The 25478-nt window shown below is 35.9% G+C and overlaps 1 protein-coding gene across 14 annotated transcripts in view; it reads right to left on the minus strand.

Annotated features, from left to right (window-relative positions):
• Positions 1-12806: 12806 nt before the first annotated feature.
• Positions 12807-25478, minus strand: part of LOC149794932 (nucleolysin TIAR-like) — a 250754-nt gene continuing 238082 nt past the window's right edge. For all 14 annotated transcript variants that reach the window (XR_016422215.1, XM_089964587.1, XM_089964581.1 and 11 more), the window contains one exon: positions 12807-21461. Coding sequence is in view for 1 of the 14 variants with exons in the window: in XM_089964583.1 (XP_089820709.1) it covers positions 21445-21461 (17 nt within the window). In the remaining 13 variants the exon portion in view is untranslated. The remainder of the gene's footprint in view (positions 21462-25478) is intronic.

The raw sequence follows: 25478 nt of genomic DNA on the forward strand, positions 1-25478 counted from the left end.
TATTCCATCCATTAGCGTTTGGGACTCTTGTTGCTAGTCTGTCACATCTGTGATATGAGGATTAGAAGGTAAGTGATACATCTGCTGTTCGTACCAACGGTTGAATTCCAGCCCACAATTTGTAATGAACTAGAGTTAATATTCATCCTTCTCTAAGATCATGATGTAAGAGTGTGATGTCCTTCAAGAAAGTTATCTGCTCTGATGTGCAACCTTAATATTCCTTCTGAAAGAAGTCTAGCGATCGACCCTAACGTCTTTCCTCAATATTCCGCATGACTTTCCTTCGATCTCAACCTCTTTTCGAAATTTTGCTGTGCATCGTATACCATTAGTAGCGAGCATAATGCACAAGTGCGTTGACATTTAACATATGGCCTATCAGCATGGGAAGAAAGGATTTGGGGCGTGAATTCACTGCACTCTCATATTCTGTTTCGTCTTTCTCTCGGATTTTGGGTTCTGGCGTTTGGGATTATTAGCATCGGGTACGGTATTAAGAGCCCCTCGTAGACGCATATGAATAATGACTCCTCAGATTGAAGGCACTTCCACCCGAATTCATGATATTGTGTTTGCTTGTTTCAGTATCAACTATTGGATCGGGCAAATAATTCAAAGCCACTGTATACTTCTTATATTATAAAAATGTTGTGTTTGATGAGGAATGTTAATAAGTCTTTGTAATTGACGAACTGTTAAGGTAAGACATCGCAACACTACTTTGAGACTGGAACCTAACAAATGTGAACGCACTTGTGCATTTTGATAGCGACTAATGACTAACGGTGCACAGCTCAATTTGGCAAGAGGATGAGACTGAAAGGAAGTCATAATGAATATTGACGAAACAAGTTAATAGTATTTGATAGTTCCTTCATTTGTTGTTTTAAAGAAAGCAACTTGTACGTTGATGGTACAAACTACTGGCATTGATTTTGAAACGAATCCATAATTGCAAAGCTATGCGTTGGACTGAAGACATTTCTCAGAATTTAACACAACACGTAATGAGAATTGAAATTGATGGTGCAATGCATTTTCCTCTGTTGATAATAAAATTGAGTAATGTGGATAACACTAGCGTTACGATGGTGTACTTTTCGTGCAAACCGTCCTTTCATATGTTTCGTCTTCTTCTAACATGCTATCGAAGTCGACAAAATGTGTTTGACTAGAGTCAGACACAATAGCTTCCCCTTCATGAGGAAATCCTTCTAGACAGGAAATCATTTCTTCTCTACTTTCTTTTATTTATATGTAGGTCGATTACCATTCATTGTAACAGGATGCAATACGTTTTAGAGGAGATTGAACAAAAGTGACAAATTTGGTTTTGCCTGAACCACTAGATTCACTTGCAAACATGCTCAATGTATGGCAAAGATACATTCCATTCATAACTTTGAGAATGGAGGATGCGATCATAACAGTTTTGAAAATTATGAAAAGATCACCAAGAACACACCTTTCATGCAGAAAAACGTTCATGTTTAAATTTCCTTATTATATCCTAACACAGAATGTTCACATTTTCTGTCACAGCAAAATATCCACACAAATAATATTTCGTATCTCTCTGAAAGGAGTCAATCACACACTTTGCGTTTTGTGTCGGTCATAGTCATTCCAGATAACGAATCTTCTTTTTCTAGAGAAACGGGATGGTTTATGAATAGAAATAAGATACTTAGATTGCCTTTCATTTTAATCTGACCTAGGCGTTCTCGCAGATGGAACGGTAGACTCGTAATAATTTTTTCTACACTAGCTTTTCACATTGAAAATGGCTATTGATGGAATGGTTTGCCAAATGGAGTCCGCTGATAAACCATATCCATAAGCAAGTGCAATTACCTCGCACACAATACGTCGTAAAGGATTCATGTCTTGAGTCATTTTATGGACTTCGTCCAACGGAATTTGGTCGTTCTCTCTAATACTATATGTTGAAAATCGGGCATAAAAGGTGTGGGTAGTTGAACAGAATCTGACGATTTGAACACTTTCAAGGTAATCAGCGTTCTTATGACATTCAGATGCCAATGGTCAAAAGGTCTATGTCGTTGCAATTGTTCAGTGCGTTTCACTTGAGTCTATACAAAGTCTATGGAGATGCATTCTCGCAGTTTTAAAAGTAAACTTCGATTCTCCTCCCCTCATGTAAAGTATACATGAGGATAATAATCGGGAAAATTAATGAAAGAGATAATCGGAAATGTTCAAGGAAACTCTCCCATTCATGAAATTTGCTTTCGCATACTTCAACCAAGCAGACAATGTCCTCTCTCGCTAAAGTTTTGAGAGTGGGTCCATTCATATGTTTAAACCATTTACCACTGAGCATTCTGAATCGACTGACAAAATCAAGATATTTATGCAAAATTCAAAGAAATGTGTATCCAGTTTTGATTCATGATCTCGATAAGCTTGTGCTATCCAGAATGACTTGTAATTCCATGGATGACATCTATCTATTGCCAAGCAGACGGTATTCATTAGAAAGTGAATTGAGGCCGTGCTGTTAAAGTCTGGATGCATGCCATAGCATCACTTTCGTACCAGGACCCAGCATCACATTTGTTTTTATTCACTGGGTAGGGTACCCCATTAAGTTTGGAAAACATGTTTATATGTGGACGTTTCAATTCACACTGATATCTCTTTCTGCGAACTGTGTATTTTTAATGATGATGTACTGTACCGGTAAAGTATAGCGTTGTGATCGGGCAGTTACACTCGTACTCGAATACGTCCTGGTGCCCTTTCTCCACGGGTCGAATGATAATTTGATGATCGAACCAATGTACAAACGTCTTCATACTTAATTGAATTTAAGGGTCCTTTCATTGCGTCAAAGATTTCCACTTCATTCGAACCATAGTTCTATGTTAGTGGTTTCACAATGCATTTTGTATTAAGTTTGTCCTTTCTTATCTCAGTACATATAGCTGTGATTTTTCAGAGCACCACTAAGTTAAAAACAGTCTCTTTGGCATGTGTGTCGGTCCACGCTCTTAAATGATTGTCTTCGTGTGATGGTGGCAGCCTCCAGGTCGATTTATATGCATGCAGCTATCCCTGTCGAAGTGAAGGACGTGATCTCCCAAACGTTCCCAAGACCGAATAAAGTTTAAACTGACATTCGGCGTCACATAAGCAGCAGTGATGGTATTGCTAAAGTCTTCAGGTGGAACGACACCATAACCTATGTTTAATTCTCCAAGAGTAAATCATCATGCATGATTTTGATGTGCTTGGTGAGTTTCTTTTATTGTCGATGAACTGACGATATTGATTTAGATCATTCAAATATCCTGTCTTTGGGATCATCAGACGTTGAGCACGTTTTCTCCACAACAATACCGCATGACTTTAGCTAACGCTTGTATTCCTTTATTATTTTCCGTGTATTCGAAGTTGATGCCTTCTAGGGATTGGTACCATTGCTTGAATTGGTCTTTTTCGGCTGGAGTGGGACACCAGAAACAATAGCCACTGGCTTTTTCCTTCAATTTTAGAAACTCCTTTATGTAGCCTGTAAAAGACTCAGAACTCGATACGTCGTCCGGTTGATATTGTTAAGTGGTAGGAAAGTGTCATACTTGTAAACGTTGAACATATGGTATCCACTATTGAAAGCATGAAACACCCACGTTCCTGTCAAGGCATAGCTTTTGGTCATCGTGGCGATAAGTTGGAGTTGGTTACACGTTTCTGCTCTAGTACGATATAAAGGGAACGTCGGTTTTCTTTGGTGTGGCGATGATGAAGCAACACGGACTGAAATAAATTAATGGGTGAAAGAACTGTACAAATGATCAAACAGCTGCATTTGTTTTGGTTGCGTTCCGTTAAACGTTCAGGGTGACTGACAGGAAATCGGTTATATTTACAAACCATATGTTATAATGAATTCACAACTGTTATTTGTTCTCCTTGAGATCCATCTGCCTCGTACAACAATCAAGTATCAATGGTTAGTCCTCCAAACAGTCATGCGGATTCAATGCCTCGATGTCTACCATAGCATTGTCTTCGAGGATACGTATAATTTATTGACATGTTTTCAAACGTCGATCTTATTCATATTCCCATATTTCTACCATGCGATATTCGGAACTTTTCAAACTCTGGCATCGTTAACGGGTTTTGTCGTACAAATCTTCTTTGTTGAAACTTGTCAAAGGGTTTTTCATTTCTCGGTAAGGATGAAAGGATGACTCTTTGAACATCCATAAAATAAATATCCTTAAAAACTATCTTCGGGATTTCTAAATCCAAACCATATATTGAATTTGACTCGGTCTTCTTCTCTCCGCTGTTTCTAGCATGTTGTATCTACTTGTCTGCTCGTTCTCGATAAATAACTGTAGTAACTTTCCAAATCAACGTCGTGAAATGTCGACATCAGTCCGAAAATATTTCAGCATATGTTCTTGAAAACCAAAAGGGTCTGAAGACTGGGCTTGGCCCAGGCGTAAAAGACTTCTCGATGCTTTGTCTGCATACGTCGGGGTGGCGGAGAGGCATAAAATAGTGGGCGTCCGACAAATGAGGAAGCAACACGTGTTGATTGTCTTCGGTATTGAAAAAAGTGTATAAAAAAAGCCTTTAACAATATCCGTAATTCCAGACGTTTTAGGCATTCTGCTCAAATTCATAGCAAAATAACTCATGAAATCTTAAAGCCGTACGTTTCCCACATTCGTGTAAATGGTCTGGGGTCCATTCATTGTGGCTTATGGAATAAATGGTATGACTGAATAGAGCGACAAATGTTCGTACAAACCCAATAAATTGTGAGCAATGACTAGCATACTGATGACAATTGCTGTAAGGATTGACCTAGTCTCCATTGGGTCTAACATCCACTGAAAGAAATCAGAAACAGTATGGGAGCCATGAAATATCTCCTACTCTTCTCCTTTGTTTAGCTCTTTCTGATTGTCACGTTTTCTTCTGTAATCGTTTCCATAATCTTTCATGAGTTTCTCCGCATAAATTGTAACTACTATGAGCATACGTGCTAAACACCTCTGATTTCGATCTTTTTTATCTTGACGATCCTTCGTTTAGTAGACGTTAGTTTATCTACCAATAAAACTGTATTGTCCGCTGCCTGAAGAATTTGAAACGTGAAGGGTGCCTTTTCAAACGGTCATGACAATCTCATAAGTGAATATATATACACATGTTTAATTATGTCCAACCTTGATGAACAGGTTGATTTCACTAGTATATTCAATTCTATCTAGACAGGATGTTTCAAACTGTTGGGAGTCATCGAAAGTTACAAAATACCTTGATCTTCAGCTTGGCGCTGTCGTTTCAATTATTTTTTGCAAATCTTTATTGTGTTTAATTTGTATCCATGATTGTAGTTTGAAATGATCATTAATCAACAATATATTGCAAAGATATATTTTGTTCACGATCACAGATTCTATTTCGGGATATTAATGTTATATATAGGTTGTTTACAGCCTTGATAATGAGCATGTGCACAGTTTGGGGTAGTTTTCCATTGGTATGATTGAGTATTGCGACACATGTCACATTGGGATGTATTGCGAAATAAGTCACGTGGGGATGAATTGCTACATAGTCGTAGAGATGTATGTAAGGGGAAAAGTGAATATTTTTATTCCTGTTACTCTTTTTATTACCCTTCTTATTTTATTTTCAGTCTGCAGAAGTATTTAATGTGTTTAGATTTAATTTTACAGGAATCATTTTTTTAAAAAACTATTTATTAGAATTACAAAGAGCTCGTACGAACTGTTTAGGCTAAACAGCTTTTATTATTATTGTGAACTCATTCAAAGACGTTCTGGATCATGTCATAATGATACACCAAGACTGTTGATACTTCAGCACATTCAATGCTATTGGTATATCAGCACATTCAAGGCCTGGAATTCATTCGCAACAGTCTGTTCTAATGGACTTGTGATATAACTTGTAGGATTTAATCTACAATTCAATTATGTACGTTCCTCTTAAATTTGCATTTTATAACTTAGAGAATTATATTTTTACAGAATTTGTTGGTGTTTGGTTCTTTCTATTACTTAGTTTAACATCATAGAGTCATGACAACTACTCTAACTATGGCTTCACTAAGACAGTAATAAATTCAGATGTCACGGATAAATTTCTAAATAAGCTAGAATGTCAACATAGTTTCCATGGGACACCGATTGATTTTCTTTATGGCCGATCTTGACTGCTTCATTCTTGCGGAAAAGAGATATATTATTGGATATGGATCGATTATTCCTCGTCAAAATCGCTACGGTCAGCTTCTGCCAAAAGTTCCTTCATAATACGAGGTGACACATAACATCGATTTTCATTTCCTTATGGTTTCTAATTGGAAGCAAATGATCATTTCATCACGGTAGAAGATTTAAATGACAGAGTTATTTGCTCACCCCCCATCTTTCTCCCTATAAATAGAACACCTATATAAGAGAACACAAACTAGAACCGTGCAAGTAGTAGATTGTGCTGTACTGATATCACTATAACCTAACCCATTATAAAAAGCATAAGTAAGAATTTCAAAACAGAAAGGATTGATCAGGTTTTGGTCATTAAAGCACATTAGATAATATGTACGAGATTGTAACTGTGTCGACTGTCTCCAAGTGTAGCATAAAATACTATATTTCCAGCCTTCCTGAGAATCAAAACACTTCTACGTGAAACTGTATTGGTTACATTATGCGGAAGAAACATAATATTGGATGTTTTGAGCAGTAGATACGACTCATCCAACACAAAGGACAGGCGTTTCGGGGAACCATGTCTGAGTACTAAAGACTGGTGATACCATCCCCATCCACCCCTCCTCCAATTTCTGTAGAACTCTAAGAATTACACTGAAAGGAGGAAGAACATATGGATGGTACAGTTAAAATACAGCAGGATACAGAAAAGGCGTCAAAAATGGAAGCTCGACGGTCTGGTTTGTATAAAATACATCTTCCAAAATATTTCCTGGATAATTTCGGGCTTCAATGTGCATTCAGAATCATATTTAGTTTGTGTGATCGAAAATCAATTTCCATGTTTCACGCACCTGGCATATGACTAGCACTGAACGAAATATGCATTGCTTTGCACCATTCCAGTATTTCAAAACCCAGATGTTTTTAGTCTATTAATGTATCCAAGGGGCACAGTATTGTCTATAAGCATTATTCCATGTTGATCCTTAATTTTAAAGCAGATGCATTGTAAAATGAAAAGAAACTGATTTTAGTTCAAGTAAATTAATGTTCCAGTGCTTCTTCTGATGACCAATGACCCTCCTTGATGAGCTGATCACAGTTAAATCCCCCCTTCCTTATTATGTTAATATCACTATTAAGAACCAAGTAAGGCTGGGATATAAAGATATGGTAAAATGGTGAAATGCACATTTCGGATCTACCAGTAAACAAGTTTGCGACATTTGTCAATTAAACCATAGGACTGTTAAATTCATCCCAATCCAATTTCAGATTATACTGGACTCTAGTGAGGTCAAAGATGGCGAAACGAGCTGCTGATCGAATAACTGTTTTGCAGTCCTATGAGCTCCAACAAAATGCTTAACTTCGTTATCAAGCCATATTAATACTAGATATAACTGCATTTCTTCCCAGAAAGAAATTCTTTGTTCATCTCATGCCGTCACTCGAGGAGAAGAGGCCAAAACTAGACCTGCTGATCTAAATGACTACTCTGCAGCCCCATGAGCCACAACAATTTGGCCAATCTTGTCATCAACCATATCGACGCTGGTTATAATGGCAGTGGCTTTAATACCAACAAAAAAATAATTTCAGCTGTAACCAAATAAGTCTGGGTATAGTTTATTATAAAAAATCTATATGCAACGAAAAGTTGGTTTTTAGTTTTGTAGGCAGCGCATCATCCGCCATTACAGTGGCAGCGCTGGTAACTGGCTGGATCTGTCCAGATACCGTGAATTTGGCCAAAATTACGGGCTGAATCAGTCCAGATTTATGTATAATTCGGCCGAAATGCCGGGCTGAAACACCCCAATTACCAATTCGTCCCAAATTATGGGCTGAATCGGCCCAAATTAAAATCTAATTCGGCCAAAATGCCGAGCTAATTCGGACTATGCGCAATATTCAGTTTCGGCCCTGATTTAAATGTTATTTTCCCATTTGTTTAAAAAAATGATATTTGTCACTATTTCCTGATAATTCAAATAAGCTTTTAAAGAAATAAAATTTCCGATTGTACGCGTGATAACTGGGTTGTTACACATAATGAAATGAAAGAACGTAAGACTCACTTAATAGTGATATATTTATAAAGCAGCTCATCCGCCACTGTGCACAGTTAAAATGTTTATTTTAATGAGAAACAATAAAATTGCGAACATTGACCAAATTCGTGAATCAGGATTCGTGCAGCATTTTCATTTCTAAACATATTGGTCTGAGTATGCTAAGGTTTATGCTCCTGTTAGATTTATTTATAATTAATTTTTATCCTGTACATTGTACTATCACGGTTAGTACTAAATAATACATACTTAAAACATTAAACTGGTGTCCTGTCAAATTTAAGATTTAATCAAATACAGTATCATACTTCTATGTTCTGATAATTGTGTGGACCTCGTAAAATTTAAAGAAAAGTATGAGGTAATAAAAATGATGGTGCTGTCTCTGTTGCAAGAATATATATATATATATATATATATATATATATATATATATATATATATATATATATATATATCAGAGGCGTAGCTGGGGGGGGGGGGCAGGGGGCTACATACGTCCCCGGGCGCCAAGGTACAGGGGCGCCAAAATGAGACTTACAACGTTACATTATAATAAGTAAGCAAGGGTAATATTAAAAAATGTGATTAAACGGGGAGGGGGCTGGGGCGCCAATTTTATAGTTCGTCCCCGGGCGCAAAATATCATAGCTACGCCTCTGATATATATATATATATATATATATATATATATATATATATATATATATATATATATATATATATATATATATATATATTTATAACGTTTGGATGCATATAAGTCAATGTTTTTATTATATTTATGCTGATTTTATCGTTATACTGTGTATTGTACCATATACTAAATATAACAAAATTTCTAGTCTAAAGCATAAAGTGGGATCCTGTAAAATTAACAAAGTAGTTCCATACAATATCACGGGTCAACATCAAAAACGTCTATACTCTTAATTTTGTTAACCTCGTAAGATATAATATATTTTAATATTCTTTATTTAAAGCATCGTATGTGAAATTTTATTCTCTGAAAATAAAATCAATGCAGTTAATTTGTTATCGTCTATATATGTTGGTCTCAGCAAGCTAATATTTTTTTCAGTTTTTTCTAGACTGGTCTGAGTATGTTAATGCCTTTTTAAAAAATAGATTTATGTAGGAATATTTCTTGATACCAAATAAACCCTATATACAGTATCACTGAGCACCGTAAGATCTTTACATTAGCAGAATATATAATGTATTATTTAAATGTATGCATATTATTACTGAAAAATAATTGTATTTACACAATCTAGAAATGGAGAAACTAACAAGGTCCATAAGTGCTGGTACGTAATTCGAGTAGCTGACTGGTGGAGGTGTTATCTCAACGAAGGACTCGCACAGTGCCATCAACTGTCTCTGGCACTTCATTTTATCTCAACGTAGGACTTGCACAGTGCCATCAACCGTCCCTGGCACTTCATCATCATCTGTTTGCGTTGGAATCTCCCGAGTTTAACATCAAATGCCATCTTAATTTAAAGTATCACTGTTTATTTCTTTGTTTGATTATTGCTTCCTGAATTAAATTAACTGCAAAAACTAAGTGGGATGATCTGACCATGAATTGGCAAAACCCGTTTGACCAACGCTGTCATAATTAAAGCTCATTTGACGTCATTTGCCAATTTACTGAATTTAATACCAAATTAGAACGCAAAATATATTGCTGATCTGAATAATAAAAATGCTAATAACTGTCTGATGTAAATTTAAAAGCTGAATATCAACTTTCGACATTCTGTTACTATCATATTATGCATGCGAAAACAATAATAACTACTAAAATAAATCAGGTATGTGTAACCCACTGTTTTTATTTTTCTTTTAATATTTCACACGGACCAAATCAGCTTGACATTTGGGCCAAATCAACCACGGTCTCGCATTCGCAGCGTTGACCAGTACATTAAAATTTGCTATAGGAAGGAAACACTGTAAACTTGGAGAAATATAAAGGAGACAATACTAATCCATGCCATTTGCAGGAGTATTCAAAATCCCGAGTAAATATCCCTGAACTCATGAAGAAACTATACAAAGTTCGTTAGTAGCTAGAACACGAATTGACCCTCACTTTTGACTTGGGAGTTGACTAGTCACGTGACCTATGTATTATCTCGTGGGGTCCCATAGCTCACTGCGATTTTTTTTATTTAGTTTCCAAAACCTTACCCAAAAATTGACAGAATCCAACATATTTACATTCAGTAGTGAATCGTTGCCTTAAACAAATAGCAGTAAAGACATCCGCGCATATGCTTTTATGTACATTTTGTGTGTGTTTTTTTTGGGGTGGGTGGGTGGGTGGGTTAATGGTTGTTTTAAAAAAAGTTAAAAGGTTCAGGAATTTAAAATTTTTTGGCTTCTTTTAGAACAGAATAGCTTGTAGTATTGACAGCTGATTAAATATTTGCACCTGTTCATAATCACAGTAATGTAATATTGATATTCCTATCAGTTTGAATTACTAATTCTGCCGTGTTCATTTTAAGTCATATAGCCCAAATACACGGTGAAATGACAACGGGCACATTCACCGTAAATACCCACCATCACAAGCCCGATTCCATATATAAATTCACTTCATGGTTCATGCAATGTAAGTATCTTTCAACATCAACTGAAAAAGCAGGGACAGCTGGGTCATTTTTAAGATAGAAGGGAAAAATAGAGAGTGACAAACAATTAGGGAAAAGCAGAAAAAATAGGCTTACTGGAAAGACTGCAAATGATTCTGATCCTCCATTAAGAATGGCCTGTTAATAACAAGAAGCAGGCCTTTGCTCACATAACTAGCACCTGCCTGGCATGAGCACAACCAAGAAATCTGTCAGCAGGGTGCTTTGAGTGGAAAAATCTTCGAATGCCGTTAATTGCAAATGATATTAAAACAAAAAGTTTTCTCATTTCTTTATATCGTCATCCTTCTTTGAAGGCACGTGAGCATCATTTCAAGGCCTCTATGCTAGGATGGTCTTTGTCCAAATTGGCCAAATTTTCGACTGTTTTATTTTTTTATCAAGGTTTTTTTAAGAAAATGTTCTCCTTTAAAATAATGATGGTCATTTTTCGATGGTATAAGGACACAACTTGTGTGCAGTTTTGAAAGACCCGAGTCCTTCAGTGAAATTTGCATGCAGAGATGGTCATACATTCATGAGAAGCAGCAACAGATTTTCAACATGGCTACCATACAGACTGGCACAGTTGCCGTTTTCATCTAGAATCAATTAGTTATCATAAGAAGCGAAAACCTCAATGTTTACAGGACCATCCATTCGGGATGAGTAGCAATAAGATTTTAAAATGGCAACTGAGGGTAACATCTTCATTTAGGCCTAAACAGACCTTGCATGTTAAGTTTCAAAGGAGTCCTCCAAGTAGTTTAGAAGTGGTGACAACAAACCTACGCTAGATGCTGGACAACAGACGCATGATGGAAAACATTCCATTGCAAAAGCTCTTCTGGTCTATGGCCTGTAATACTAGCAAAAAGTAAACTGAGAAAATAATTTATGTGGAAGCTGAAACAGGTCCCTGTGACACTGCTGTGCTCTAAAGGTAAACTATTTAATGTTAAACTGTTTACATTTATACCTACATTCTTATTGTGGCATAGTCATTTTAAACAATGTGTACCAATCTTACCACAAAACATTAAATTGTTATTTACATTATAAACCAATCCCCTAATCGTTCATCAGGCAATGGACAAGACCATGTATCCTGATACTCATATCCTTGAATCATTCATCAGGCCATGGATAAGACCATATATCCTGATACACATATCCTTGAATCATTCATCAGGCAATGGATAAGACCATATATCCCAATAAACATATCACCGAAGCATTCATCAGGCCATGGACAAGACCATGTATCCTGATACGCATATCCTTGAATCATTCATCAGGCCATGGATAAGACCATGTATCTGGATAAGCATATCACCGAAGCATTCATCAGTCCATGGACATGACCATGTATCCTGATACGCATATCATTGCATCATTCATCAGGCCATGGATAAGACCATGTATCCCGATAAGCATATCACCGAAGCATTCATCAGGCCATGGACAAGACTATATATTCTGATAAGCATATCCCTGAAGCATTCATCAGGACATTGGCCAAAACAATGTATCCTGATACACATATCCCTGAATCATTCATCAGGCCATGGATAAGACCCTGTATCCTGATACACATATCCCCAAATCATTCATCAGGCCATGGATAAGACCATGTATCCTGGTAGATGTATCACCAAATGATTAATCAGGACAGTGGGCAAGATTATTTAACGTGACAAGATATTAAAACATCATTCATTAGGCCAGTTGGCAAGACCTTGTATCCTGATACATATATCCCCAAATCATGCATCAGGTCAGTGGGCAAAACCATACTATCCTGAACCTAAAGAGCAATCCTTAGAGGATACATAAGACAAGTTAAAACATTTACAAATTATACTTTTTATTGGCCTTTTTCTCACATCATCTATTAACATTACAATACCATTGTGCCCATACATGTTTTCTGGGCAGCTGTAACATTGTATCAAACAAAATCCTTAAATATGCTTGCTTTGAAATATTACCACACTACAACTACTCCATCAATCAAGTCAAACAGCATTAAAATACAATACTGCATAATGTGCTGGCAGATCTGTGTCTAAGCTTTGCAATAAATCATATGTAAAACAAATGACACTGATCAACCAGGACATTACGCACTGCATGTACACAGGTTTACACTGCTACTGTCTGTTCACTTCTGTTCATCTTAAGGGAGGTACAGCAGTAAAGAAAACTGCATGACATAAAATGCATTGCTAGCTGTAATTCTCACCAATTCCAATTAAAATGCTGGGCACCTGACTAATTACATCAATGGCCATTCAGAGCAAGTTTTGCAAATTTCCTCGTTTGAGCAGTATTTAGGTACATATTAAAGTCAGGTATGGTGTGTTATCTGAAGCAAACACAAAACTTCACACAATTTCTACATGAATGCCTATTGTTTAAAGGGTCCTAATTTGGGATTGATCTACATATGTCTCATTCTGTTCCAATTCTTTTCTTTTTTGTCAAAATGTCTTGACTGACATGACAGTTTTTATTCCTTCTGCACAACTACTGAGGATTCAAGAGTTAATCTAATGCAGCAATTTACAGTTTATTCAACTATCATTTTTTTCTTTGATCTTTCAAGGAAATACATTTGCAAGATCCATTTAGAGATGTCTAAAAATGACTATTCCACAATATGTGGTATTCCTTATAAAGTTTTTGTGTGTGCTTCAAATAAATGTGGTTACTAGATGAACTGAACTCTAATATTGATAGCACAATAAATAAAGTGGCATCAGCATTATCATTATCGTCATACAAACAAGATTTTCGACTAGTTACATGGGCTCTAACCATTGTAAATATATTGAGCTACTATTGACAATATTTGGAACACTGTCATTTTCAAACAAAACACATTCAACAGAGGGTATTTATGCATGCTGTTAGATGGCTTTGGTTGCAAAATGCAGACATGCTAAACACCAGGCAAATCAACTCAACAGACAACACAATATATATCGGTAAATAACTATTTTACAAAGTCCAAAGCTATATTATAGGGTGTACAACCACAATTACAAGGAAAACCCAGAGAATCTCACTGGATTTATATGTATAAAAAAAAAATATTGCTACCAGCCTCCATTACACTACTCAATGCCTGATGCACAATAATTTGATGCTGGAGATGCTATATCTTTCAATTTCTCAATTAAAGAGCAAATGAATAAGCATCCCCCCCCCCATGGGAATTGTACAAGAGTTTCATATTTAATTAAACCTCTGTATATATCTAGTAGAACATTAATTATACTGCTGTGCATTCTTTAGAAAAAAAAGAAAATTCAGCTGAAATGAATTCATAGGAAGTAAAATTTTCTATGAAAACCTGGAATTAATTAAAATCAAATTATCTTCAGAGATTGGTTACCTAACCATTTTTCATGCTTTTAATCATTATCTGTATTGGGATTATAATCATCTCTAAAATGAGCAACTCTAGTGATCTATTTTTACTTTGCAAAACAAGAATGATGAATATGATTTAGCACAAGAAACCAATCTTCTGGTTTCAATACTGTCTTTACCTTGCATAGACGTTCAACCAGGTAAAAAAAAAAAAAAAAAAAGAGTATTATATATCATGCAGGACAACCTACAAGTTGGTAGGGCAATTAAATCAAAATGGTTGAGAATTTTCTTTTTCAAACTTAGCTTGTCAACACACCCCACCCCTTCCTAAACACGAGTTTAAAGTAATCTAAATGACATTAGGTACCCAAGCCTATAAGCATCTTTGGTGGATGAAAGCTGATTGCCACAATCAGAATTATGTAAACTTAAACATTATGTATCTGATTACTTGCTTATTTACCATATGTACTCACTCGTAAGACAATACCAACTGCAAACACCCACATCTGGCATTGCATAATGCACTTGCTGATCTGGTTCTGTGCAGTTGGTTATGAGTAATCAGTGCAACAAACAACACAGACCCTGATCTGCAAGCACATTATGCTATGGTAGATCTGGATCTTTGCTGTTCGCAGTTGGAGTCGACTTATATAGAATATGTGGAAAAACCCTCATTACCCAAAATGTCAGTTTTTGTGGGTACTTGGTAAATAGTAAGAATTTTGTGTCTCTTGGTTTTCCCTGTGCTGTGGATGAATTGCAGAATCTGCTGCAGTGTGTAAAACAAATGGCTATATACAATAGGGCTCTGATTAGCTGTCTTGGTATAATCATTCTTAGTACAGCATACAATCATGCCAAATTTAGGGTCAATTTAAAAATGATAAAGCAAAGTCTAACAATTTCTCAGTAGATTGTCATCTTTTGACTCCTGTGACTCAAGGACTGCCATGTTACCCAGATGAAAACAACATAGTGTATGCACAAAAATCGTAAATATGCAGAAAAATTAATTTTATTAAACAATGTCCCATCACCATACAAAGTACTGTATATACATGCAAACAGTTCCAATCAAACTGGAAACAACAAACCAGATCCACCATCACATAATGAATTTGCAGATATGGGTCCATGCAGTTTGCCAGGACTACTCGGAGGAACAAACATATACCCTGACCTGCTGGTGCATTATGTGATGGAAGATACGGGTCTATGTTGTTTTCAGTTATCTCTGACTTGCATCTCTGTTTATACAGTAGGCATCGCCCTCCAAGCATGTCCACACAAGCACGAGTCTTTAACTACAAAGAATCAACTGAGAAAAGCACATATAATTTCTTCTTTTTTATACTACAATGGATGAATTCTTATTTTATATAATTGATCAAACAGAACACTCCTGCCTGATGACCAAACTTACAATCTATTTAATTTAGTGATGCACTTTTAATGACAAATATGATTTTACCATGTTTTAAAGAGTTTACGAGTGTTATTTTTATGTCACTTTATATACAATTTACAGAATTGTAACATCATTATGCTTTTTATTTTTGCTGTTAAAAGTTTTTTATTCCTGTTATGATTATATTCTTTTGGAATGAAAAGTAATTACAAACACGCAAATTTGTCAATTTCCTGACAGGTGTTCATAAACCCTAGAAAAATAGTAACTGTATAGACCTAACTTAGTACTGCGATCTAAACTGAAAAGCGATTTTTATGTTCATCCTCTCAGTGTATTGAGTCCAAGCAGTTTGTATTACAGGACAGACCATGCAAATATTATGCAAAAGAAATACTGTGATATTTAGTCAATACTGATGTCAAAAGTATAGCATTCAATTACTGTTAGGTCCTTCATTTTAACACACTTCATTACACCAGTGTTTCTGTTACAAGGTAGGTATGTATGGTCATGGACCATGTCTATTATTTAGTAATAAAATTCTATGTGAAATGTACTTGATAACATGGTTTCACTCGGAGTCAGCTCTCCAGGACTGACATTGTAATGAAAGAATATGGTACCTGATGATAGCATGGTTTCACGGTAAGCCATCATACTCCAGAAATTCCACTGATGATGTTTTCAGGAGTGCTGTACCAGTCATTAGTACCAGGTTTTTTTAAAAATACTGCCAGTTTCCAGTATGATTTTACAAAGAAAACATAGTTCAGATGTTGAAGACAGGAAAGACATGAAAATTTCACAAATTATTGAAAGTATCACACAGAGTGTTAAAGTGGACTAAATATTTGCATTTTATTCATTTACTTTGTCAAGTACACACAAGAACATACCATTCTGACTGTCTGACAAATGAACACCGCTTTATGTTTTAATTTCTGGTAAAAAGTATCACTTTGGAATGTATGTTTTATGGTGTCATATGTCTGTAGTAAACACAGCTTTATTTTTCCATGTTCCTAACAAAATAAAAGGCCTTTCATTAAACAAAACTTTAGAAAATTTCTGTTCAAAAAGAAAGCTGCATTTTTGTCCCCAATATTTTTTAATACTCATTAAAACCCCTTCAACTCATATACAGTATTAACAAATTTAATTGGTAAAGAAGAGTACATGCACTTACTTTCACTTTTCCATATGGATAGTGAAACAGAAAAGTCAGTTTCATCAAATGAATATAAATTGCCCATTTCACTGTAACCTGTTTTTTAAACATAATAATCAACAACCAGGAAGGAAAAAGTGCAATGATACACTGATTTCTTGATGCATTAATTCAAATTAGTGACATGTTTGCAACTACAACAAATGTTTATAATGCAAACAACAGGGAACAGTACAGATCTTCTCCTGTCCAATAATGCACAAAAAGGCCTTTGATGCTATAATTACTATTACAATGCACAGTGCATTATGCAGACTGTGCACTTTGCAGCTGGATAAATGTAATAAAGGAGAACATTTTAATGTGAAAGATACATTTTTAATAGAAGAGCTTTAGTACTGTCATCATCTATATAGTACAAGTTCTCAAATATGACATTAAAGATAAAACTTTAAAATCTGCTCCCAAAATCTGGGTTAACCAATACAGTTTTCATCACTACCAATAACCAATACATCTTTACTGCAAGGATACCAAAGCACTAATGCTTAAGATATGTAATGTCTCTAATAGCTATTTACTTTTAATTGGTGTTGGTTTTTTTAGTAAATAATTAGTGATCATCAGAACAAATTTAAGTGGGTTGTAAACATTTCCAAAAACCTTTGGAGTTATCAAGATCTGAAATTGTATATATCATATAGCCAAATCTGTCTCTGTCCCACTTGGTTGATAGGTGACCTACTTGGTTGGACAATCTCGTTTCTGACTATTTACTGATACCTGAAATAGTACAATTGGGTAAACATTTACACCTATGTGATTCGATTAGGCAGTTGTTCACTGGAATGTTTTTGTTGTGCAGACTATTAATAAAAAATGTCATGCTTGGTCGAGATGTCCATTACCCAAGTATGTTACCAATGTAAAACTTAATGGTGCCATTTCAAGCTGACATCTAAAATGTAAACTTGCAAAATGATCCTGGTTCAACTCTAAATTATATGACAACTGATAAAAAGTTAATTTAAATAATCAACTAAAAAAATCTGTTACCCTAATGGATTTATTTCTTGAATAGCTTGTAGCATCAAATGAACAGTGTATACAATACACCCTTACTACAACTGTGACAACAAGCACAAATTAACAAGGCATTAAACATTCAACAATCCTGGATACGAAAACAAGACAGCCGCACAATGCACAGTACAAATTAGCCTGATGATACTTACAAGTCATCTTATTTACAACACATGAAGAAATATTTTTGTCGCTCGTTGACATGACAAGTCAAGAAAGGATGTGGAATGAACCAACCTTGCCCCCATTTTTACATTTTTCTTCTATAAAAAATGTTTTTGCAATTTACACCCATGGCTAACATCTCATGAAATCAAGGATGAAACAAACATGTAACAGTAGATATCAAAATATATGGGATTTTCTTTATCATAACATGTTGATATTCCGTTTAGGAGGTGAGCTAATGATAATTTTACAACAAGTCAGTCCCCATTGTGAAAAAACTTCTGTCTGACAACATCAGGATTTAAGCGATAATAGGGTGCCATCACTAGGGTGGCAGTCCCAGAAGCTATGCAATCAACAAGCCTTTCAGTCAAAACTAGACTGTGTTCTTCCCAACTCAATGAACTTTCATTTTCATACATAGCCAAGGCCCAGTCTTCATTTCAAAAGCTAGACTGTGTTCTTCCTAATTCAAATAAAGATATCTGTTTCAATGCATAGCCCAGGCCCAGTCTTTTTGAAACATTTAGTACAAAATTCGAATGAAAATTCTGAAATGCTTTGACCATTACCTGTTATGGATTTTAACAACTTTAACATTTTTTCTGTGCAAAATGTCAGTGATATAATCTGACCATAACACATTTTTTAAACTGGAGCTATTGTTTGAATTCTGTACCTAAAATATTTCAAGAATCAGAGGCTAGTGATTTTATTTTTCCAAGTGTCTTTTACTACTAGACACTGTAGCAGTTACAGCTGTTCATAATTAGGGTTGACCTGATGTACAAATTGATAATAGAGACAAGATGACTTTACAATGATTTTACATTAATAAAAAAAAAACAAGCATTTACACACATTATCATTCCTTTCCAAGTCTTAACCAAAGCTAAAATTTAAACCATCACGTACACAGGAAAATAAATATATTTGCATTTCTTTCTCTGACAATACATAGATGTCAAATGTCAAGTCATAAAAAACTTTTTAGCACTCAAATAAACATTCGTTCATTCAAGACACCGCTTATTTTTAAATGAACTTCTTGTTAACAAAATAAAATAAAGAGAGGTGTTCAGCATATGCGAGTCAAGAAAACCAAACTTCTTGGAAACAAACAATAAAAACTAAAATTTGACCCATTTTCAACATTACACTTGATATTCATATACATGTACCCAAAAGCACACACCTGATACCAGTACATTTTGCAGATGAAACTGATCACATTGTCAATGATGGGAGTGTAAATGAATGCCAGAGGTAAACCACATCTTGTGCAGAGCAAAAAATGATGACAGTGGAAAATGGTAAAGATTATGACAAGATTGAAGCCTAAGGGTAATTCGTATTCCTTACCCTCAGTCATCAAGCCCAAGGGTAGCTAGTATTATGTACCCCCAGACATCATGTTTCCACTAGATGATACTGACCAGTACATTGGTTTTCCCTCTGCCATTGACAGTCTAAGTTATTTTATATGTAGGGTGTAATAATATGCCATTGACAGTTTATTTCATATGTAGGATGTAATAATATGCCATTGACAGTTTAAGTTATTTTATATGTAGGGTATAATAATATGCCAGAAGATCAGGGATGATGCTATTGGTTTAGCTAATCATATCAAGTAACTGTGACTTTATCCCACAGCATACAATCTGTATATAAAGCCTGTGGTTATAGCCCACTACCCCACCTTGTTTAGTGGCAGAATACAAGCAATAAAGGGTAAATGCCATAGTCATTGAATTTATTTTTTGAAAAATCATCGGTTAGTTTATAAGTTTAGAAAAAAAGGAACATAATTTTTGTACCATGCAACCATTTCTAATTATTATCCTCATTGACCCTTTGTGGCTTGTACCCATGTCTGGATCTGACTAAATTAAGAACTATACTGCTAAACACTGAATAACAATGATTCGTCGTACACATTTTAGAATTTCTGAACCATTCACATGGTAATACCGAGACAATTTAATCGGTTTCCACATTAAGTGATGGGCTTTTGTAAAATTAATCCCACGTCCTTCTTTTGGAACCTCTTGGTGATCATGGCTATTTCCATTCAAATGCATACTAACATGCTTGAAGAGTCTGTGTTTTTAAGAGTGAATGCTACTGGAATGGATTTATTTGCTAAAAGAAGTAGTCAAAGCTTTTTGAATTGTATAAAACAGCTTACTCCTGCATGCACAAACCAATATACTCACCAAAAAAACAGAACTACATAAAGATCAACACATATACAAGTTACTGAGATTTATGTACAAGTCACCAGGATTTCAAGTGGAAACATAGATATGGAAAGTTAGTTTGAAAATTTACAATACTCCAAATAAATCATTTTCATCCAATTTTTAGCAATAAGGTGCTTTGTTTTTGTCAGATCCATATTAGGGAACAATCTGCATACCAGGAGAAAACTATAAAACTTCCGAACTTAGTGCAGTTTTCTTCGTTCTTAAAAAAGTATATACACTCTAGATCTAATGATCATTTATCAAATCTTGCACTTTTAAATACCGAGGAAAATGCAAAAGAAATTTACTTTATTCTTTTAATGGCTGGATCTTTATCTTTAAATTTGTAATATATACCTGTTCTATAACAATCAAATGCATAAAAAACCTAATAATTAAGAATGATTCATACAATGGTCAATTTAGCAGACAGCTAATTTCTACCAAGATCCTGTATCCAGATTTCTTGTTACTATTATTCAAACAACGTCAAACAATTTACAATTTTTTAATTATTTTTTTTTGTTCTGCCACCCAAACCTTGAAAAATATTTTCCCCACCACTGGTAACTATTGTTCATTATTCATCCTATACCTATGATCTATGATACAAATGTAAAAAATTATATGGACCAGGTAAATCTGTTCTACAGACCATGACTCCCTCTTTAAGGGTGAACATCTCTCTTTATCACCTATGTGTTTTTGTGTGTGTGTGTCTGTATATATATATATATACACACACACACACACACACACACACAAAAATCATCTTCATCTTCACATAAATTATTACATCTATCTACTGTATACTTTTGCTAGACTATTTACAGATGAAAAGTCACAGTCCTGTTTGGGTGTAATGTCTGTACATATATTTCCAATGTGTTTGCTATTTACAGTACATAGTTGGAGGAGAGTTCTTGGCCAGATACACAAATCCTGGAAACTTCTGGGGAAATCCAGACATCCCAAAAGATATCTAAGTCTGCTCTGTATGTATGTGTGTGTGTCCCTTTCTTCTATTGTGCCTGGAATCCTGAAAGAAACAGAAGAAAATAATTGAACCAAAGTCATTCTTTTTTAAAATAGTTTATGGATGTATGATTAAAATAATAGAAAATTCACTAAATACTAACAAAAAAGACTTTTGAGCTTTTTTCATTGCTGCTCAATTCTTCTTTTATCTGTACATAAAGTTTAAAGGATTTGGAAATATTCTGTAAATGCACTAGAAGATTATGAAATGGGTGGGGTGGGGGTTATAAGAGATCCTACATTTAACTCAGACATGGCAGTTCCTGAACAAATTTTAATGTTTCATGTCTAAATGCACAATGCTGCAATACCATCCACAAAGTAGCATAAACTGTTTTTCCATTAATTGGTTTTATATATGTATTAAAGGTTTTCTGGAATTTCACTTCTTCTGTAAGTGAAAGTTAATAATTTTACAATCTATAGATATGCAGTGTTCTTCATTTCCTTTACCCAATTCTAACAGCATCATCTAGCAGTAGCAGATAAGGCTTCACATTTGGTGTTACAATAAAACAAAAATAAGGAATCCCTTGGAGGGACTTGTGCTTTACTGGGCAAAAAGAATTCAAGATACAACCATTTCCTACTTTAACTGCTGAGTGCTGAAACTGTCTCTCATATCCTTTAGTGATAACAAAATTTTTAACTTTGCTGCTGTGGGTGTTGGAAATAATGGCTGTCTCACTGCCACACTTTTCATTTGGGTCAAAGCAAACAGAAGTCTTTTGGTCATAATATTCATTAACAGAGGGGGAGTAATGACAACAAGATTTTCATGACAGCTGTCATGGCAGCCATACTGGATTGTGACTGGTGCCATTTTCATTTACAACCAGCTAGGTCTCAGAAGTCTATTGGTACAAACTCCCGTGTCAATATAGACATCCTTTTAGGAATAAAGATAATATTTTCAAGATTGCCACAATATTGGTTTAGTCATTTAAGACAATGGAAAATAGTGAAAACAAATTTTCAAAATGGCCAATGTGGGAGGTATATTTAATATCCGAATGGCACAACTCGGGCCAAGTCAATATCACAAGACATTGTTTAGTAAAAATCCCATGTTGATATGATCATTTATTAAGGAGTAGTAGTGACAACAATATTTTCAAGATGGCCACCAGACATCAGATCGACACCATTATCATTTACATCACAAATCATCTGGTGCAAAATCTCATAGCAATATTACTGTTTATTTAAGAGGATAAGGAAGTATAGGATTTTCAAGACTGTCCCTATGGCAGCCATATCAAACATCAGATCAGCACCATTTTTATTTACATCCAAATTGATAATTCTGATGAAAAAACCATGGAAATATTTGGTTTTCATCAGGAGGAAAGCAATAACAAAACATTAGACATCAGATTGGCACCATTTTGACCAACAAGACACGAGAAGTCTATTAGTGAAAAGCACTTGCTGATATGACCATCCATCCAGAAAAAGCAAAAACAAGATTTTTGAATAACCCTATGAATCAGCAATACTGGATGCCCCAGCAGAACCATTTTCATTTTGACCCACAAGGCCATGGGATGAATGAGCATGTCAAATTTCATGGCAATCCTTCAAAGCAGTATCCCTGTCTGGGCAGTTGTCCACCAGTTTATTTCTCTTGCATGGAATGTGTCAGATTGTGAGAGTGAGCTCCAACCTTCCATATGAGGTCCCAGCAGAAGGGTACAAATGCCCCCTTGATATAAACAAGTGTGTTGTCCATAGTGACCATGATATAACTATGTATTGGGCAGTTACTGCTCCCAATAAGTACATGAAGGAAAGCTTCCATGGTTAGATTGATGATGTGATGGGAGAATTATTCCTAAGACCACAGGCCTTGTAGGATAACTCCCTGGAGCTCAAGTTGAGTATCCCGGTTTTAATCTGAGGTGTCCATGTAAAGGAATGACTGACAGAAACCTGTCTCAGTATGTTCATGTACTCAAATGGTGATGACTGTGTGGGGTCTTTGGGTAGTCTCCACTTTAGACAAAGCAAGAAATTGGGAGGCTACCAATCTTGCTGTGAGAGAAAGAATTTTTGAGAATATGGATTGTCCCCTGACAGTTGAGAAAAATACATCATCATGTAAACAAAATTCTGAGAAGGGATCAGATCTGACCTCGAGATTAGGGGTTGGACCTGAATGAGTCAGCATCTTCCAAAACAGACGCATCCTTCTGAAGGGCACATCAGAATTTGGCGTGTATCAACAAGTTGTCAAAGTACTGGATGATGGAACTCCCAAGGGCCTCAAATTTGCTGCTATTACACCAATTACTGGTCAAGGTTCTAACAGTGGAAGCTTGACTGAAAGGAAGGGCCCAAAATTAAATGATCTTCTGTCACAGACAAAACTGCAGTAATTTCCTGTGGGCTGGGAAGATGGAACTGCACATACTGGAGATCTATTATGACCATCCAGTTGTTTGTTCTAATGGCATTCATGACTAAGGCATATATTTTCATCTTTCAGTGCTCTTCCAAAATAAAATTGTTCAATGGAATGATGAGCTGAAACTTTCCCTGCGTGTTGAATCTAGAAATATTAGAAGAGTGTCCATGTCTTCCCACAGTTGCAACAGGTGGAAACAATTGGGATCCTGGAAAGAGGTGAAGTTTCCAAGAAGTGAAACTGGAAACTTGCCTCGATTCTGCCAAGGACCCATGCACCCAATGTGACCAAATCTGACTAAACCTCAGAAAAATGTGCTTCTATCTAGCAACTACAACAGAGATAAAGAGGGCCTTGGCAAGAGAGAATGTGTCCCCCTAGAAATGGTTCCCTCCATCCTCCACTGACTTCCTCCCTTCACCCATGTTACAACTTCATTGTGAGAAAACAGAATGAAAGCTGCTTTAAACAGGGTAAGATGGTTCACTTAGTTCCCCCGCTTACAACTGTAGGCAGCGGGGCACTACCAGCTGTCAAGATGAGGGAATTTCTATGCCAGTTTTGATTAGACCTGTACTACATCCAAAGACCAGCAATGCTGACATCAGTCCTCCAAAGAGCATATCTGCATCAAGAGGGGTAGTCCATGAAAGGCTTTTGTTATGCTCCTGCAAAGCCTTTTATGTCTCCAAGGTAGTATTGCTATGGAAGTAGACAAGCTTGGCAGAGAGTGACATTAACAGTGAGAGTGTATATCTCAATGTTCTTGACACAAATTCCAACAATTTCTGCAATGCATCCTGAGGCAACAACAATTCCTTCAACACACAGAAGGAACCAGTCCAAAAAAGACTGGCATAGGAGGCTATAGTAACTAGTGTAGAACACTCTAATTTCAAAGCCTCCAAAGCATTCATGGGAAGATGGGCCCAGGTTCCTGTCAAAATCCCTACCTGGGAAGTATCCAAGTACAAGGCAGGGGACTCAAGGGGTCCCATTCTTGTTAATGAAGTATCACAGGGCTAATATGATTCATCTCCCTACTGGCTGAAAATGGGGCTAACCAGTTATTCCTCTCTATCTGGAGAAAGATAATGATGATTTCCTTTTGATTAAGGAGGCAAGTGGCAGTTGTCATTCCCTTCCCTTGTTAATGAGGAGACAGGGATATCTATATGTCCGGTGATCTATAGAACCATATCATCCAAGGTATCATGGTAGATAAAGGAGACAAGGCAGACTCGAAACTGCTGGGTGGGTGTCCTAAAACTATGCAGGGTTTAATGAGAACATCAAAAAAGGAGGGCTGTTGACTTGATCTTTTTCCATACATGGGTCATCAAAACTTGAGTTAGATCCTAGTAGGGTTTGAATAGAAACACTGAATGGGAGAGAGTGTCAACATGATCCATTTCCCATGACCTGCAGTTAAAACCTAGCGCCTCATTTTGTAACAGCCATTTGACACACTAACCAATTACTGGAGCCTGGGTTAAAAATGCTGTCCTCTTTGGTGACAAATTCAGTATTTCTCCTAGGATCCCAAGGGTAGGGGACACAATAGGTCCCTCTGTTGTCCAAATGTAGGGAGCACACAATCTTAAACGGACA

The sequence above is a fragment of the Sinohyriopsis cumingii genome, chromosome 7 (assembly GCF_028554795.1).
Source record: "Sinohyriopsis cumingii isolate HCF-2022 chromosome 7, ASM2855479v2, whole genome shotgun sequence".
Classification (NCBI taxonomy): Eukaryota; Metazoa; Mollusca; class Bivalvia; order Unionida; family Unionidae; genus Sinohyriopsis; species Sinohyriopsis cumingii.